The sequence below is a fragment of the Catharus ustulatus genome, chromosome 7 (genome assembly GCF_009819885.2).
Source record: "Catharus ustulatus isolate bCatUst1 chromosome 7, bCatUst1.pri.v2, whole genome shotgun sequence".
In the NCBI taxonomy this organism is placed as follows: Eukaryota; Metazoa; Chordata; class Aves; order Passeriformes; family Turdidae; genus Catharus; species Catharus ustulatus.
Genome location: NC_046227.1, coordinates 40,420,209 through 40,435,127, shown reverse-complemented (window position 1 = coordinate 40,435,127; position 14,919 = coordinate 40,420,209). Strand labels below are relative to the sequence as shown.

General features: G+C 50.8%; 1 protein-coding gene and 1 long non-coding RNA gene across 18 annotated transcripts; both read right to left on the bottom strand.

The window, feature by feature from the left end:
- Positions 1–1,689: 1,689 nt before the first annotated feature.
- Positions 1,690–7,402, bottom strand: LOC116998837 (protein sidekick-2-like). 12 transcript variants are annotated; one of them, XM_033064966.1, is made up of 7 exons: positions 6,532–7,401; positions 4,793–4,883; positions 4,650–4,691; positions 4,418–4,551; positions 4,253–4,304; positions 2,948–3,064; positions 1,690–2,019 (listed from the first exon to the last, which is right to left on the bottom strand). In XM_033064966.1, the coding sequence occupies exons 4-7, from the start codon at positions 4,426–4,428 to the stop codon at positions 1,732–1,734; spliced, it is 468 nt and encodes a 155-aa protein (XP_032920857.1). In that variant the 5' UTR covers positions 4,429–4,551; positions 4,650–4,691; positions 4,793–4,883; positions 6,532–7,401; the 3' UTR covers positions 1,690–1,731. The 12 variants fall into 12 exon arrangements, 7 of the variants coding, with proteins under 7 accessions (XP_032920857.1, XP_032920853.1, XP_032920854.1 ...); XM_033064962.1 differs by having other exon boundaries at positions 4,418–4,555; positions 6,532–7,399; XM_033064963.2 differs by lacking the exon at positions 6,532–7,401 and adding an exon at positions 5,887–5,929 and having other exon boundaries at positions 4,418–4,555; positions 4,793–4,832.
- A 148-nt stretch (positions 7,403–7,550) lies between these two features.
- Positions 7,551–13,299, bottom strand: LOC116998836. 6 transcript variants are annotated; one of them, XR_006163016.1, is made up of 6 exons: positions 10,789–11,203; positions 9,912–10,068; positions 8,975–9,092; positions 8,159–8,515; positions 7,697–7,816; positions 7,551–7,588 (listed from the first exon to the last, which is right to left on the bottom strand). It is a non-coding gene; the product is annotated as an uncharacterized LOC116998836 (long non-coding RNA). The 6 variants fall into 6 exon arrangements; XR_006163017.1 differs by lacking the exon at positions 7,551–7,588 and adding an exon at positions 13,224–13,299 and having other exon boundaries at positions 7,797–7,816; positions 10,789–10,906; XR_006163018.1 differs by lacking the exon at positions 7,551–7,588 and adding an exon at positions 11,719–11,796 and having other exon boundaries at positions 7,797–7,816; positions 10,789–10,906.
- Positions 13,300–14,919: the final 1,620 nt, after the last annotated feature.

Sequence of the window (14,919 nt, the reverse complement as noted above, 5' to 3'; positions counted from 1 at the left end):
CCCGTGCTGCTCAACTCCCCAGACCTGCTCTGCCCCGTGTCTCCGGCCGCCCCGTGTCCCAGCCCCGTGGGAGGAAGGTCCCTCTTGCACAAGCAGGGATGGCTGGGGCTGGAGTTGAGCTGCACACGAGGAGCAGGGTTTGTCCAGCCAGGCACAGAATCCCCTCTGTGCCCGTGAGTGGGGTCTGGGGGCTCCCCAGGAGGGGACGGCAGCCCTGGGTGCTGTGCTGCCCAGGTGGGTCAGAGTCACCCACCTGCAGTGCCAGCTGCTCTGGGGACACTGTGAGGGGACAGAGAGTGACTGTGGCTCAGCAGCAAGGCCACCAGTGCAGCCCAAAGGGGAGCAGCAGGGACCCCAAAACCCTGCACAACGCTCCCCTGGCAGCCCCTGGCCTGGGATGTGGCTCCCAGGTGCTGTGACAGGGACTGTGCAGCCCCTGGCACTGACCTGGTGCTGTGCTGAGCCCTCCCCACCCCCAGCCCCAGCTGGTGACAGCTGATGAAACCTGAACGCCTCACCTGGATTTTCCTGCCAGGCCTGAAGGGCAGAGCAGGAAGAGGGCGGCTGTGACCCAGCCCAGGAGAATCCCCAGTGCCAGGGCTGCTGCTGGCAGGGGCTGTCCTGTCCCACCCCCCATTTCCCAGCAGCTCCAGCCCCCTCTGTGACGGGGACATGCAGGACACGGCCAGCACAGCTCCCTGCACCCTTCTGGGCTCCACCCAGCACCTCTGGCACCCCAGGTCCTTCCCTGGTGCCACAGGGCTGCCACGAGCCCAGTGGGGCAGCAGGACACACGGACACGGGGCACTGGCCCTTTCTGTGGCAGAGCAAGGTGACAGAGAGGGGACACTCTTGTCCTCAGCATGGTTATCGGCATCTCCCTCGGCTCAGGCCGGGTGCCACGGCCCTGCCAGGCTGATGCTGGCTCACCCATAGGCACTGTGGGGGCTGTGCTGTGCAGAAACCCCAAAATGGCCACGGACCTCCCTGGGCATCCACACCCCCGAATGCCCTCAGGTCTCTGCACAAAACCCCACTGAAAACCCCCAAACCCCCAGAAACGCCAAGGGGAGGCTCCAATTGCTTCATCCGAGTCCTCCCCAGAGCCCCCGAGGTGCAAAGTCAGGAGGGGATGAGCACCACGTGCACCCACTGGGCTCTCCGGGGGTTTCAGTCCTGGGTTCTCCTCGGGGGGCTGTGCTGGGCCAGGCACCAAGGAGGGGGGGAATGAATTGTGCCCTGGGATCCTTCCCCCAAAGGCTGTGGGGGTGCCAAGTGCAGGGTTCAAGTCCAGAGGTTTGAGAGCAGCTGAGCTCCTCTCGCCCTCTTTAGTTTAGGGTCTCTGTGTCACCGCTTGTCCCCATGTCCTGGGGGAGCCACGAGTGGAGGGGCCGGGGTTTGGCACGGCAGGAGCCCCTCACCCAGCCCCCAGCACCCACTGGAGTCCAGCAGCAGGTCCGGGGTGGCCCCCATGGGTGCCAAGGGTGATGTCAGCACAGCCCGAGCCCCCCCGAGGAGTCTGTGACACTTTGGCCAAGGAGGGGACCTGACCTTGGCATCCAGCTCCGGTGCTGCCCAGAAAGCAGAAAACCCCTGGGGCTGCTCCCCTTCCTCCTCCTTGCTGCTTTTTCCTTTTCTCTTACTTTCTTGGGGCTTTTCTTTTCCTTTCTTTTCTTCCCCTAATTTTTCCCCCCCTCTCCTGTTGGTTTTTTTTTTCCTTCTGTTTAAATATCAAACGAAAGAGGAAAACCCAGCGAGGGGAGCTCTGGAGCCGGGGGCCAGGCTGCTGGGAGGGCAGTACAGGGTCCCGGGCTGGCTGCTGGGGGCATTGCCGGGGGTCTGGGGGGTGGGAGTCCTGCTGGCTTTGGGGGGGAACAGGCTGCCCTGCTGCGTGGAGGTGCTGTGGGAGAGCGGGGTGTGCTCGGGCTCGCCTGAATCGCTCCTGGTGTAGCTGTAAGCCTGTGCCCGGGAGATGCCCTTCTGGTGCCCCGGGTCCACCTCGTACTCGCTGTCACTGCCCTGAAAAGCGGGATGGAGGATGTGGTGACAACCCCAAAATTCAATAGGGTCAGGCTCTGATCCAGCAATGGGATGGGAGCTGGACCAGGGGAGTTCGGGAGGAATTCCCACATGAAAAGGGAGGCCGGGCACTGGAGGGGCTGCCTGGGGAGGTTTGGGTCCCTGGAGCTGTCCTGGACTCAGGGCTCTGGGCTGGGGACAAGGTGGGGATGGGCACAGCTTGGATTCGGTGATGTCAGAGCTCTTTTCCAGCCTAAACGGTTCTGTGATTTCCTGGTGCTTTCCCAGGGCTCTTTCGGGAATGCTGGCAAGCACATCCCCAAAGTATTTAAAGGCTGGGACGGCTGCAGCATCACTGGGGGTTTCTGCCTCTTGCTAAAACAAAATAAAACCTCATACATAGTAACAGAACATAATCGTCCTTCTGGACCACAACAGTTGATGACAGTTCGATTTCCTGCATAAATAAAATGAGAAGAAAATCAGAACCCATAAAACATAACCCTTATCCACCGCACACAACTTTCGGCTCACCTGCCACCGCTCTTGTCTCGAGCGCCCAATTACACCACGGCTCTCTGTGCTCCCCTGGACCCTCAAATATCGCCCTGCCTGACGAAAACCCCGGTCCCTGGCCGTTCTGTGCCCAAACTTTGGTGATGAACTTCACCGCGCAGACCGCCCGGGACCCGGGAAAAAAAAACTCCAGCCAGGGAGGAAATTAAAAAAAAAAACCCTGGCTGGGGAATTTTTATTCTAAATTTAAAACTGGTTGAAAAGCCTGAAAGGCCAAACTCCTACGCACAAAATTACAGCTGGTCACCACGCACACTCGCACAGGCATACGCTAGCGGTGGTAGACGGACACAAACTCTCACACACAGACTGTCACACAATCTTCAGCTGGTAAGCGGACTGCAACCCTTACCTGAAACTGTACACTGAACAGGATGCTTGACCGCATCCTCTGGCTGCTGGTCCTCGACATCGAGGGATAGGTTCCGTGAAAGGTGGCGGCTGAGAACCGGAAATCTGCCTCGGGGACCTGCGAGACAGAAGCGGGAGGTCAGTGAGTGGTTACCTGAGAGCTAAGAGACATCCCCACACATTTTCTACCCAAAACCCCAGAAAACTGCAGGTAAAAAGAACTTAGAACAAAATTTAAAGCCCAGCATAATAGCTGGGCAGCCCCAGACATCTTGAGTGAATCTGCAGATCTGATCTAGAGTCCAACACCACCCCACAGTACAAAACGCAAGACCCTGCACCTTGTCCTATCTTGACTATGCATCAGGGCAGAGCAGCTCCAGACCAAATGCGTGCAGGCACCCGTGACACAGGACATGACAAACGAGGGGAGGACAGGGGGACGAAAAAACTCGGCAAGAAGAACCACGAGGACTGAGAGAATGCAAAATGAGATCACTGAGGGAAGACTGACAGCAAGCTGACAAGGCTGGAAAAAGATGCTAGCAGAATGATTTGCTTCAAGAACTGCAGAGATGGATGCCTGAGAATCCTCTTCGTACCTTCCCATTCCTCTAATTCCTCATCTCTTGTAATGGATCCTTCAGGTGCACAGCTGGCAATACAGCTCAGAGCAAGACCTTAAGAGATGATACTGGATGCTTTCCAAAAGAGAAGAGATTCAGATGCCTGTCCAAGCTCCTGAGACCAAGGTTTGATGGCACCAGAGCCAGGCTGATGAATGCAGAGAGCACAAGATGCTATGGATGACCTCAGGGTTTCTGATAGGCCCCTCAAAGGGCTAAGGCAAGAGACAGGCAATACAACACACACAGAAGACACACACAGCACAAGACACAAGTGACATGACACCCAGAGGAACTGCTCTGCCCTGTGCAAATCAGCATTGAGATCAAATTGAGACTCTTCCCCTTATGGGGCCTGAGGTGCTGCTTCTTGGCCATCCCCAGCTCCAAAGCTGCCTCAAAAATCCCTCCTGACAATTCCAGACACAGCATCCCGCTCCCGTCCCCTCTGTGGGTTGGAGCCCAGCACTTATCTGTCAGAGATCCAGGTATGAGAATCCATGTCAGGTGTGCAGTAAAAAAGCTTCACCATCTGGGAAATTCCTGCCATCACTGGGCTGTTGTCCCTTAGTCAGCTACAATACAGAAAACCAGACATCAGTGCATGCACTGAGCAGCAAACAGGGCAAAACCTGATAATTTCACTACTCACCATATCCCAGGAATGCCCAGGGGCTCACCTCACACGCTTCAGCTGCACTCAGAGGTTGAGACTGTCCTGGCAGGGTAGACCTGGTTTAAGAAGAGACAAGGTGATGTGGCATGGCTGAAACCTGACTAGACCCAAACTCCTTCACCCAAACTCCCAGACTCACCTCAACTGCTTGGCTCTTGCCAAAGCCTACCTGGCTGGCATCTTCAAATAGGAGAAGGTGAAGGCTTCATCAGAGTCCTGTAATACTGCTGGAGGGCTCACAGGAGCAGTGAACTGGGTCTCTGGGTCAGCTGGGCAGAGCCATCTCAGGGTAGTTCAAGGGCACTGCCTAAAACACACAAAGAACAATGAATGCTGAGAATTGCACCAGAGATTGAGACCTGAGCAATAACAACTGATTCAGACCACCAGAAACTGCACACCTGGCCTGCTTCCCCTTGACAGTGGATATCCTGCTTCATTTCCTAAAAATAAAAGGCAAAGAAAAGTGTTGTAACACAGTCACCATTAACACTTCCCCTGCAAAGGCAAACTGTGACTGACATGCTCAGAGCAAAACCCTTACCTAGGATGGGCCCACAGCCTCAGATTTGATCCATCTGCATCTGAAAGGAAGATAGGACAGAAGTCAAATGTGCTGCAGGATAACTTTATACCTCCAGATTTCTGGGATCAATCTGCAGACCTAAACTAGAGTCCAACCCCACCCCACATCACTAAAAGCAAGCCCCTAGGACCGGTCCTAGCACCCTACCCAGACTACACAGCAGGGCAGAGCAGCTCCTGGCCAAATGCGTGCAGGCACCCGTGACACAGGACAAAACGAGGGGAGGACAGGGGGAAAAAAGGGAATCTCTCAGCAGGAAGGACCATGAGGACATAGATTGCAAATTGAGGTGACTCAGAGAAGACTGACAGCAAGCTAACAAGGCTGGAAAAAGATGCTAGCAGAATGATTTGTTCAAGATCTGAAGAGATGGATGCCTGAGAATCCTCTTCTTATCTTCCCATTCTTCCAAGACCCAATCTCAAGTAATGGAGTTTGCAGCGCACAGCTGTCAATAAAGGTCAGAACAAGACCTTAAAAGACAGACTGGATGCTCCTCAAAAGCAAAGAGATTCAGATGCAAATGAGTCCAAGGTTTGAGGGCAGCAGAGCCAGGTTGATGAACGCAGAGATCACAAGATGTTATGGATGAGCCCAGGGTTTCTGATAGGCCCCTCAAAGGGCTAAGGCAAGAGACATACAATACAACACACAGGACACACACACAGCACAAGGGACAAGTGACATGACACCCAGAGGAACTGCTCTACCCTGTGCAACTCAGCATTGAGATCAAATTGAGACTCTTCCCCTTATGCGGCCTGAGGGGCTGCTTCTTGGCCATCCCCAGCTCCAAAGCTGCCTCAAAAATCCCTCCTGACAATTCCAGACTCAGCATCCCACTCCCATCCCCTCTAGACTGGAGCCCAGCACTTTATCTGTCAGAGATTTGGGTATGAGAATCCATGCCAGGTGTGAAGAGCTGCTCCGCTGTCGGGAAATTCCTGCCATCATTGAGCTGTTGTCCCTTAGTCAGCTACAATAAGAAAAGCAGACATCAGTGCATGCTCTGAGCAGCACACAGGCCAAAACCTGATAATTTCACTACTCACCATCTCCCAGGAATGCCCAGGGGCTCACCTCACATGCTTCAGCTGCACTCAGAGGCTGAGACTGTCCTGGCAGGGTAGGCCTGGTTTAAGAAGAAAAAAGAGGATGTGGCATGGCTGAAACTTGACTGGACCCAAACTCCTTTCCAAACTCCCAGACTCACCCAACCTTTGCCTTGCTAAAGGTTGCCCAGCTGGCATCTTCAAATTGCAGAAGGTGAAGGCTTCATCAGAGTCCTGTAATACTGCTGGAGGGCTCACAGGAGCAGTGAACTGGGTCTCTGGCCAGCTGAGCAGAGCCATCTCAGGGTAGTTCAAGGGCACTGCCTAAAACACACAAAGAACAATGAGAGCTGCACCAGAGATTGAGACCTGAGCAATAACAACTGATTCAGACCATCAGAAACTGCTCACCTGGCCTGCTTCCATTTGACAGTGGATATCCTGCTTCATTTCCTAAAAATAAAAGGCCAAGAAAAGTGTTGTAACACAGTCACCATTAACATGTCCCCTGCAAAGGCAAACTGTGACTGACATGCTCAGGGCAAAACCCTTACCTAGGATGGGCCCACAGCCTCAGATTTGATCCATCTGCATCTGAAAGGAAGATAGGACAGAAGTCAAATGTGCTGCAGGATAACTTTATACCTCCAGATTTCATCTAGGGTCCAGTCCAACACCACCCCACATTACAAAAAGCAAGTCCCCAGGACTGGTCCTAGCACACCTATGCCCAGACTACACAGCAGGGCAGAGCAGCTCCGACCCAAATGCATGCAGGCACCCGTGACACAAGACGTGACAAACGAAGGGATGACAAGAGAGGGAAAAAAATATCTCAGCAAGAGGAAGGACACAAGGACTGAGGGAAAGACTGAGAGCAAGCTGACAAGGTGGGAAAAAGATGCCAGCAGAATGATTTCCTTCAAGAAGATGCTGCAGAGATGGATGCCTGGGAATCCTCTTCTTATCTTCCATTCTTACAAGTTCCAATTTGATATAAGGGATCCTTCAGGTGCACAGCTCAGAAAAAGACCTTAAGAGATCAGACTGGATGCTTTCCAAAAGAAAAGAGTCAGATGCCTATTCAAGCTCCTGAGACCAAGGTTTGATGGCACCACAGCCAGGCTGAGGAATGCAGAGATCACAAGATGCTATGGATGAGCCCAGGGTTTCTGACAGGCCCCTCAAAGGGCTAAGGTAAGAGACATACAATACAACACACACAGACACAGATTGCACACGAGACAAGTGACGTGACACCCAGAGGAACTGCTCTGCCCTGTGCAAATCAGCATTGAGATCAAATTGAAACTCTTCCCCTTATGGGGCCTGAGGGACTGCTTCTTGGCCATCCCCAGCTCCAAAGCTGCCTCAAAAATCCCTCCTGACAATTCCAGACACAGCATCCACTCCCATCCCCTCTGTGGGTTGGAGCCCAGCACTTATCTGTCAGAGATGCAGGTCTGAGAATCCATGCCAGGTGTGCAGTAAAAAGCTTCACCATCTGGGAAATTCCTGCCACCACTGGGCTGTTGTCTTTTAGTCAGCTACAATAAAGAAAAGCAGACATCAGTGCATGCTCTGAGCAGCATACAGGCCAAAACCTGATAATTTCACTACTCACCATCTCTCAAATATACCCGGAGCCTCAGGTCACAGGCTTCAGCTGCACTCCATCTGATGCCATCATCACAAAATAGACCTGAGACAAAATGAAACATCCTCTGCATTGAAATGAGAGGAGAATCTTGATCCCAGCTGATTCCAGAGAAGGAATGAAGACCCTTGGCAAAGGCTGCGGTTAATATACCCCTGATTGGGACCACCCCTCCTTTGCAGGAAAAGGAGGAGCAAATCCCACGAGGTATAAAAGGCCTCAGAATAATGTGGCTGTTTGGCTTCTCAGACTTGAATTTGAGATGAGGAAATTCTGCAAGAGAAAGGTAAGTCATTTTTCGATACAAAAAAATATATAGGAAATCCAAATCCTTCCCTTTTTGCAACAAGCGCGTTCAGAAAAAGGGGCAAAAATTGCATCAGAAATAAAACTTTGTGTTTCAGCAGCATAGCTAGATAACAGAGAGAATTTATGAGGTGATTGAATTAGTCTTTAGTGAATGCAAAAACTTACTATGTGTGTAACTAACTAGGATGGACGAGAATAGGAACGAGAACAACGGTGTAAGTGTCACAGAGACCTCTATTCAGGGCTACCATGTTTTAAAAAAAACAAGAAAAACAGTAAATTCTCTGTGAAGTAATTCTCACCCACCCAGTTCTGTGACATCAGTAGGGAGGAGCTGTTTTGCACTGCAAAGGCAGCCGGGGTTCTAAGTGCTAGCAGCTTGTGTCTGGGAGAAATCCTGATCTGTCTGGCGTTGTAGCAGATGGAAGTCGGGTCGCAGGAACAGGGCCCGGACGAGAACATTGGCGCTTTGCCCTCTGAACCAAAACTCCCCCTCCCAGAAGCATAATCGCAGTTTAGAAGAGGTATTTTGCACTGCAAAGGCAGTCAGGACTCATATGGAGCCCGCTTGAAGCCACGATAAATCCTGATCCGTTTGAAATTATAGTGGGTAGAGCACAGTCGCCGTGACAGGGCCCTAGACGCAAAAGGTGGCCTCTTTCCCTGTGAATGAAAATTCACCCTTCCAATGTCCTGATATCGTTTTGGGGGAGGTATTTGGCACTGCAAAGGCAGTCAGAATTCTAAGTGCGGGCAGGTTGGATCCGGGAGAAATCCCGATCCGTTTGGACTTGTAGCAGGCGGAAGCCCGGTCTAAGGCCCGGGGTGCTGGATACAAAAGGTAGCCAAATTTACTCTAAAAGAAAAGTCACCAGCCCAGTTTCCTGACAGTAGTTTAAATGAGGCATTTTGCACTCCAAAGGCAGTCAAGGTTCTAAGTGGTGGCACTTTGTGGGGAGAAATCCGATCCTTTGGAATTTGAGCAGGCAGAACCCCGGATTGTGACAGCTAAATGAACGGCATGACCCTTGCCCAGTGCCTGTGATTCACCGACACAAAATCCAGAACAAATGTTGCTTGTGCTTTAAGAACTGGAAACAACTTTGAAGTAAAAGAATTTACCTTTTTCTTCTGTTTATTTTTCTTCTGTTAGATGCTGGACTTGCCTCTGTCGATGTGTGCTGAGCTCTCGCTGCAGGGACTGCCAGGCCTGAGTGGCTGTGAGTTGGTGTTCTTCTCCCTGGGGAATCAGAAATTATCATTAATTAGACCACAGAAATGCTTTCTGAAACCTCTCCCCTTTCCTGCCTTGTGCTGGTACATCTGCTCTTTCTGCCTTTGAATTTACAGCTGGTCCCTCCTGTCATTTCCCTGCCTCACTTCGTGCACTTCCTAGCTGGTAAAGGCAGGTATTTGCCGAGAAAGGCAGGAAAATCCCTCCCTGCAATGCAGAATGTAAACCCCCTCCCTCCTCATTATATGAATTTGGATTCGGGGACTCCCAGCCCAAGATATGGGGGGAAGGAAAAACAGCTCTTTGCTAATATTTAACCAAACAAACAGAAACAGCAGCAGCTATAAAAATTACTGACAAAACAAAAACAGTAACTTAGTTTCAGTCTCTTTTTCAGTTGCAGACACTCTCTCTCTCTCTCTCTGCACATTAGGAGCTGAGTGCAGCCCAATGAGCGAGCTTAGCATGATAATGGGAAGAGATGCCACAGCAGAAAAAGGAGGAGAACCAACCCCACAACCCCCAAAACCAGGCCATCACCAGAAAACAACGTGAGAATGGCAAAATCAGCACGTTTTCTGACAGAAAATGAGTAATAATAGTAATCAGAACTGCTGGAGAAATTTAGGAGCATCGCTTTCATGTGATAAACACAGGCCCTGCCCATCCTTACAGCCCAGGTGAAAACAGGAGGGAGAACTACAGGAAAAAAGCAGAGTCTCTGATTTGGGTGTGTTTCCTCAAGACTCTTCTGCATTGGATGCTCTGTGTGTTCTTTTAAAACATGGATTGCTGCTGAAATGTCCCAAAAGGATCAGCACTCACCCCCACTGGAAGTACAGACATCTTCATGGTCCGTCTTTGGCCAAACAAACCCCAGGATGTTTTTGCTTTCCTGACAGACTGGGCCAATTTCATTCCCATTTATCAAGACTACAGACCCTGTATGGCTCTGGGATCAGAGCACCTCTGGAACAAGAACCTGAGAGAAGATTGGAGGATAGAATCTATGAGCAAACTGAAATCCCAGCTCTGCAATGAAGGCCTGCTTCTGGAAGGTTCCTTGTGGCTTTTTGCACTTGGTGCAAACACAACTTGTGCCAGGGTGAGTGACCTCAGCACCTCAGCTTTTCCCCCCAAAATATCCCCTCCTCATTTCCCTGTAGATGAGCTCAGATCCACTCCTCCCCTCCACTGGTCATCCAAGTGTCCATTCTGTTCCCCACAGGCCATGGTGACCCCAGGGAGGTCCCTTTGCCTTTCTCTGCCCCTCTCCAGCCCGAGGCCGCTCCTCTGGTCGCTCTCTCCGGTCTCATCCCGCACGGAGCCTCTCCTCCCTTCCTCACCGGCTGCTGCCAAGGAAGGAGGACACAGAGAGTCCCGAGTTCAGAGCCCTCCCCGCTACCCCTGGAGAGCCCTGGCTGCGCTCCACAGGGGGCTCGGACTTCCCAGAGAAATTGTCTGCTGGGCTCCCTTGGGTTACCTCAGCAATCCTCTCAAAAATGCCACCTCACTCCCCTTGACATCCCCTCGCGTGTTCCTACACAAACACTTCTTGTGTCCCCTCTAAATTACCCTGGGTTTACAGCTAAATGAACGGCATGACCCTTGCCCAGTGCTCGTGATTCATCCACACAAAATCCAGAGCAAATGTTGCTTGGGCTGTAAGAACTTGAAACAACTTTGAAGTAAAAGAATTTACCTTTTTCTTCTGTTTATTTTTCTTCTTTCAGATGCTGGACTTGCCTCTGTCGATGTGTGCTGAGCTCTCACTGCAGGGACTGCCAGGCCTGAGTGGCTGTGAGTTGGTGTTCTTCTCCCTGGGGAATCAGAAATTATCATTAATTAGACCACAGAAATGCTTTCTGAAACCTTTCCCCTTTCCTGCCCTGTGCTGGTACATCTGCTCTTTCTGCCTTTGAATTTACAGCTGGTCCCTCCTGTCATTTCCCTGCCTCACTTCCGTGCACTTCCTAGCTGGTAAAGGCAGGTATTTGCCGAGAAAGGCAGGAAAATCCCTCCCTGCAATGCAGAATGTAAACCCCCTCCCTCCTCATTATATAAATTTGGAATCAGGGACTCCCAGGCCAAGACATGGGGGGAAGGAAAAACAGCTCTTTGCTAATATATGTAACCAAACAAACAGAAACAGCAGCAGCTATAAAAATTACTGACAAAACAAAAACAGTAACTTAGTTTCAGTCTCTTTTTCAGTTGCAGACTCTCTCTCTCTCTCTCTCTGCACATTAGGAGCTGAGTGCAGCCCAATGAGCGAGCTTAGCATGATAATGGGAAGAGATGCCACAGCAGAAAAAGGAGGAGAACCAACCCCAAAACCCGGCCATCACCAGAAAACAACGTGAGAATGGCAAAATCAGCACGTTTTCTGACAGAAAAAGAGTAATAATAGTAATCAGAACTGCTGGAGAAATTTAGGAGCATCGCTTTCATATGATAAACACAGGCCCTGCCCATCCTTTCAGCCCAGGTGAAAACAGGAGGGAGAACTACAGGAAAAAAGCAGAGTCTCTTATTTGGGTGTATTTCCTCAAGACTCTTCTGCATTGGATGCTTTGTGTTCTTTTAAAACATGGATTGCTGCTGAAAGTGTCCCAAAAGGATCAGCACTCACACCCACTGGAAGTACAGACATCTTCCTGGTCCGTCTTTGGCCAAACAAACCCCAGGATGTTTTTGCTTTCCTGACAGACTGGCCAATTTCATTCCCATTTATCAAGGCTACAGACCCTGTAAGGCTTGGGGTCAGAGCACCTCTGGAACAAGAACCGAGAGAAGATTGGAGGATAGAATCTACCAGCAAACTGAAATCCCAGCTCTGCAATGAAGGCCTGCTTCTGGAAGGTTCTTGTGGGCTTTGGGGCACAAGAAAAAGCCTTTAGACCATAAAAGCATACATAAAAACCCCACACCGAGCACTTCAAGATGATGCACTTAATGTTAGAGACACAGAATTGGGCTTTGACATTTCCTGCACCCACACACGTTAAAGGATGAACTCCAGAGTCCTCACTTCTTATAGTTTTATTTTGGTGGTGTCACTTGCCGTACCAAAATCCACAGCACTCCTTAAAAAATGGAGAGCAACCCCTACCCCTTTGCATTTTCCAGTTTCAGAGTCCTGTTTAGAACAGGTTTTAAAGAAAACAAGCAAGGCTGAGCTCTACTATCAGCCACTGTATCATAGATTTTCATGAGACGTGATGGTTTCCCTAAGAAAATTAATTTGCACGTGTAAAAACCCATGCAGTAGGGGCAGGGTTCTGAGGCCACAGCTCGCAGGTAAAGGATCACAGGAGTGGCACAGAGGGGTCCAAAAGTGCCCAGAAGTTCAAGTTCACTGTATTTGGGCGGGAGGATTTCAAACCCCAGTGCTCTCCAAGCCTGGAGCTGACAGAAACCAAAGCAGCTTCTGCTCCTGCCTCATCATCCCCGCTGTTCCCTTCCGTGGCACCGGGCGGGGGCCAGACCCGGGAGGGACAGCGGGCGCGGCGGGACCGGGAGATGGACCGGGAAATGGACGGGGGAGCGTCAGATGACGGGGAGATGGAGATGGACGGCAAGATGGACGGGGAGTGGGAACGGGAGATGGACTGGGAGCGATGGACGGGGATGGAGATGGACGGCAAGATGGACGGGGAGTGGGACGGGAAGATGGACCGGGAGATGGACGGCGAGCGGGCTCGGCAGCGATCGGGACAGGGAGGGGGGAGGCGAAATGGACCGGGAGATGGTCGGGGAGATGGACGGCAAACGGGGCGGGCTGGGCATGGCCCCGCTCCCGGTGTCCGAGCCCCGCGCCCGGAGCGGACGGAGCGGCTCGGACGGATGGTGCCGCTCCCGCCTCCCGGCTCGGCTCGGCTCTCAGTCCCCTTAAAATCACAGCTGAAGCAGCATTGCCCCGGTTTAAACACACAATACGGAGAGGAGTTACTTCCCTCAATTTAAATTCCGTTCGTCTTCACAGCCCCCATTTTTTTCGGGATACAACTGAAAAGGGGACAAGCGCCCACTGCAAAGCCCCGGTCAGCAGCTGCTCCCTCGCTCCCTCCCTCGGCCCCTCCCGTGAGCAATTCTCCACGTCCCAGCGCTCCCCCGGGACCCGTGGAGTGCTCTCACCGCCGTTCCACGAGGTACCCCCGGAGCGAACCGTAAACCCCGCTCCTCCAGCAGCTCCAGACCAAAGAGAGAGCAGCGAAACCCTCCCCGGAACCAGCCCCCAGCACTGCCCCGCCCCTTCCTGCTGGTCACTGCCCACACCTGGGGCTGGTCCGAGTCCCCATCGCCCCAAGTGTCACGCCCCGGGTGGTTCAGGGGCAAATCCATCCCGCCAAGGGCCCTGGGCCGTGTCCCCTCGGTCTCTGGAGTGTCCTACAGCACTGGAATGACTCCGAGGGGTTTTTGTGTGCAGGATCATTCCCAGGAGTCCCGGTCTCCTCCCTGCGCCCCCAGTGTCCTCCCAGTGTGCCTTCCAATGTCCCCGCGTCTCTCCCAGTTCTCCCAGTTCTTCCAGTGCAGGTAGTGGACACACAGCAGAAGCGGTTTTGTCACTGATTTGAGCTTTTATTGCCCCCACGGGGAGCCCGTGAGGGTCCCTGAGGGTTCCCAGGGAGGGTGGGGGGGGGGTCCCGGGGGGAGTCCCATTGGGAATTCTGGGAGGGGGCCCCCCCCGCCACCACCACCCGCGCTGTCATCCTTCTCAGCCACGGCGTCCCTTTGCAGCCCCAACTCCCCTTCCCCTCTGCCCTCCACTGACAGACACCGCCCCGCTCTCTCCCGCCCCTCGCCCCCTCCCCGCGCTCGGCAGCGGCGGAGCGACCCCGCCGTCCCCCTTGGTCACCGCCCAATCACCCAGGGCGGCACCGCCTCAGCAATGGCTGCAGTACCGCGCTGTGCCCACACGGCGGCGACACCGCCTCAGCAATGGCTGCAGTACCGCGCGGTGCCCACACGGCGGCGACACTGCCGCCCAGCTCAGCCCGGGCTGCGGGGCAGACAAGGCAAAAGCAACGAATTCCATCCCTTCAAAAAATCCTCCCAAATGAATGCCCCAAAAACCGGTCGACCAAAACTAAAAAAAACCTCTGCCTCTAACCAAATAAAAAGAAAAAAAACCCTTTGAATATATAGATATAATATTTGTTAATATTTAACTTATATTCATAATCTATACATATTAATATATTAAAATTGTATTCTAACATATATACAATATTATTTATTTATTATATACAAAATATTGATATTGCTAATATTTAATTCTATTTTATGTATATGTATATCTTTATGTATTATATATTTGTATGTTTATATTTTTAAATATTATTTATTAAAAAGCTCCGCCTCTAACCAAATAGAAAGAAAAAAAATCCCTTTATTTCTAACAATATTTAAATATATTTTTCTCTTTATATTTTTCATATTTATATCTGTAATTTATATATCTCTATTATGTATATAAGAATATATCCTATTATTTATATCCTACATATATATTTATCTTATATTTATATATGCATATATATTTATATTACTAACTTTGTATGTCTGTATATATTTATATTTGAATATTTATATTTTTGCTTATATTACTCATAAAAAAACCTGCCTCTAATCAAATAAAGCCAATAAAATATTTAAAGTATATCTTTATATTTCTATTCTCATATTTATATTTATTCATGATATATTATATTTGCATTATTTACATAGTATATATTTCATATTAATTTGTTACTTGTATTTGTATTTTATATTTCTACAAATATATTTTTATATTTTCATTTTTCTATTCCTTATATTTTATATTTATATT

Coding starts and splice junctions, on each gene's coding strand:
- LOC116998837 (XM_033064961.1), bottom strand. CDS start 6,336: ATGAAGCAGGATATCCACTGTCAAATGGAAGCAGGCCAG. Junction 3,065..4,252: donor GTGCAGCTGAAGCGTGTGAG/GTGAGCCCCTGG, acceptor TCTGTCTCGCAG/GTCCCCGAGGCAGATTTCCG. Junction 2,020..2,947: donor TGTTCAGTGTACAGTTTCAG/GTAAGGGTTGCA, acceptor CCCGCTTTTCAG/GGCAGTGACAGCGAGTACGA.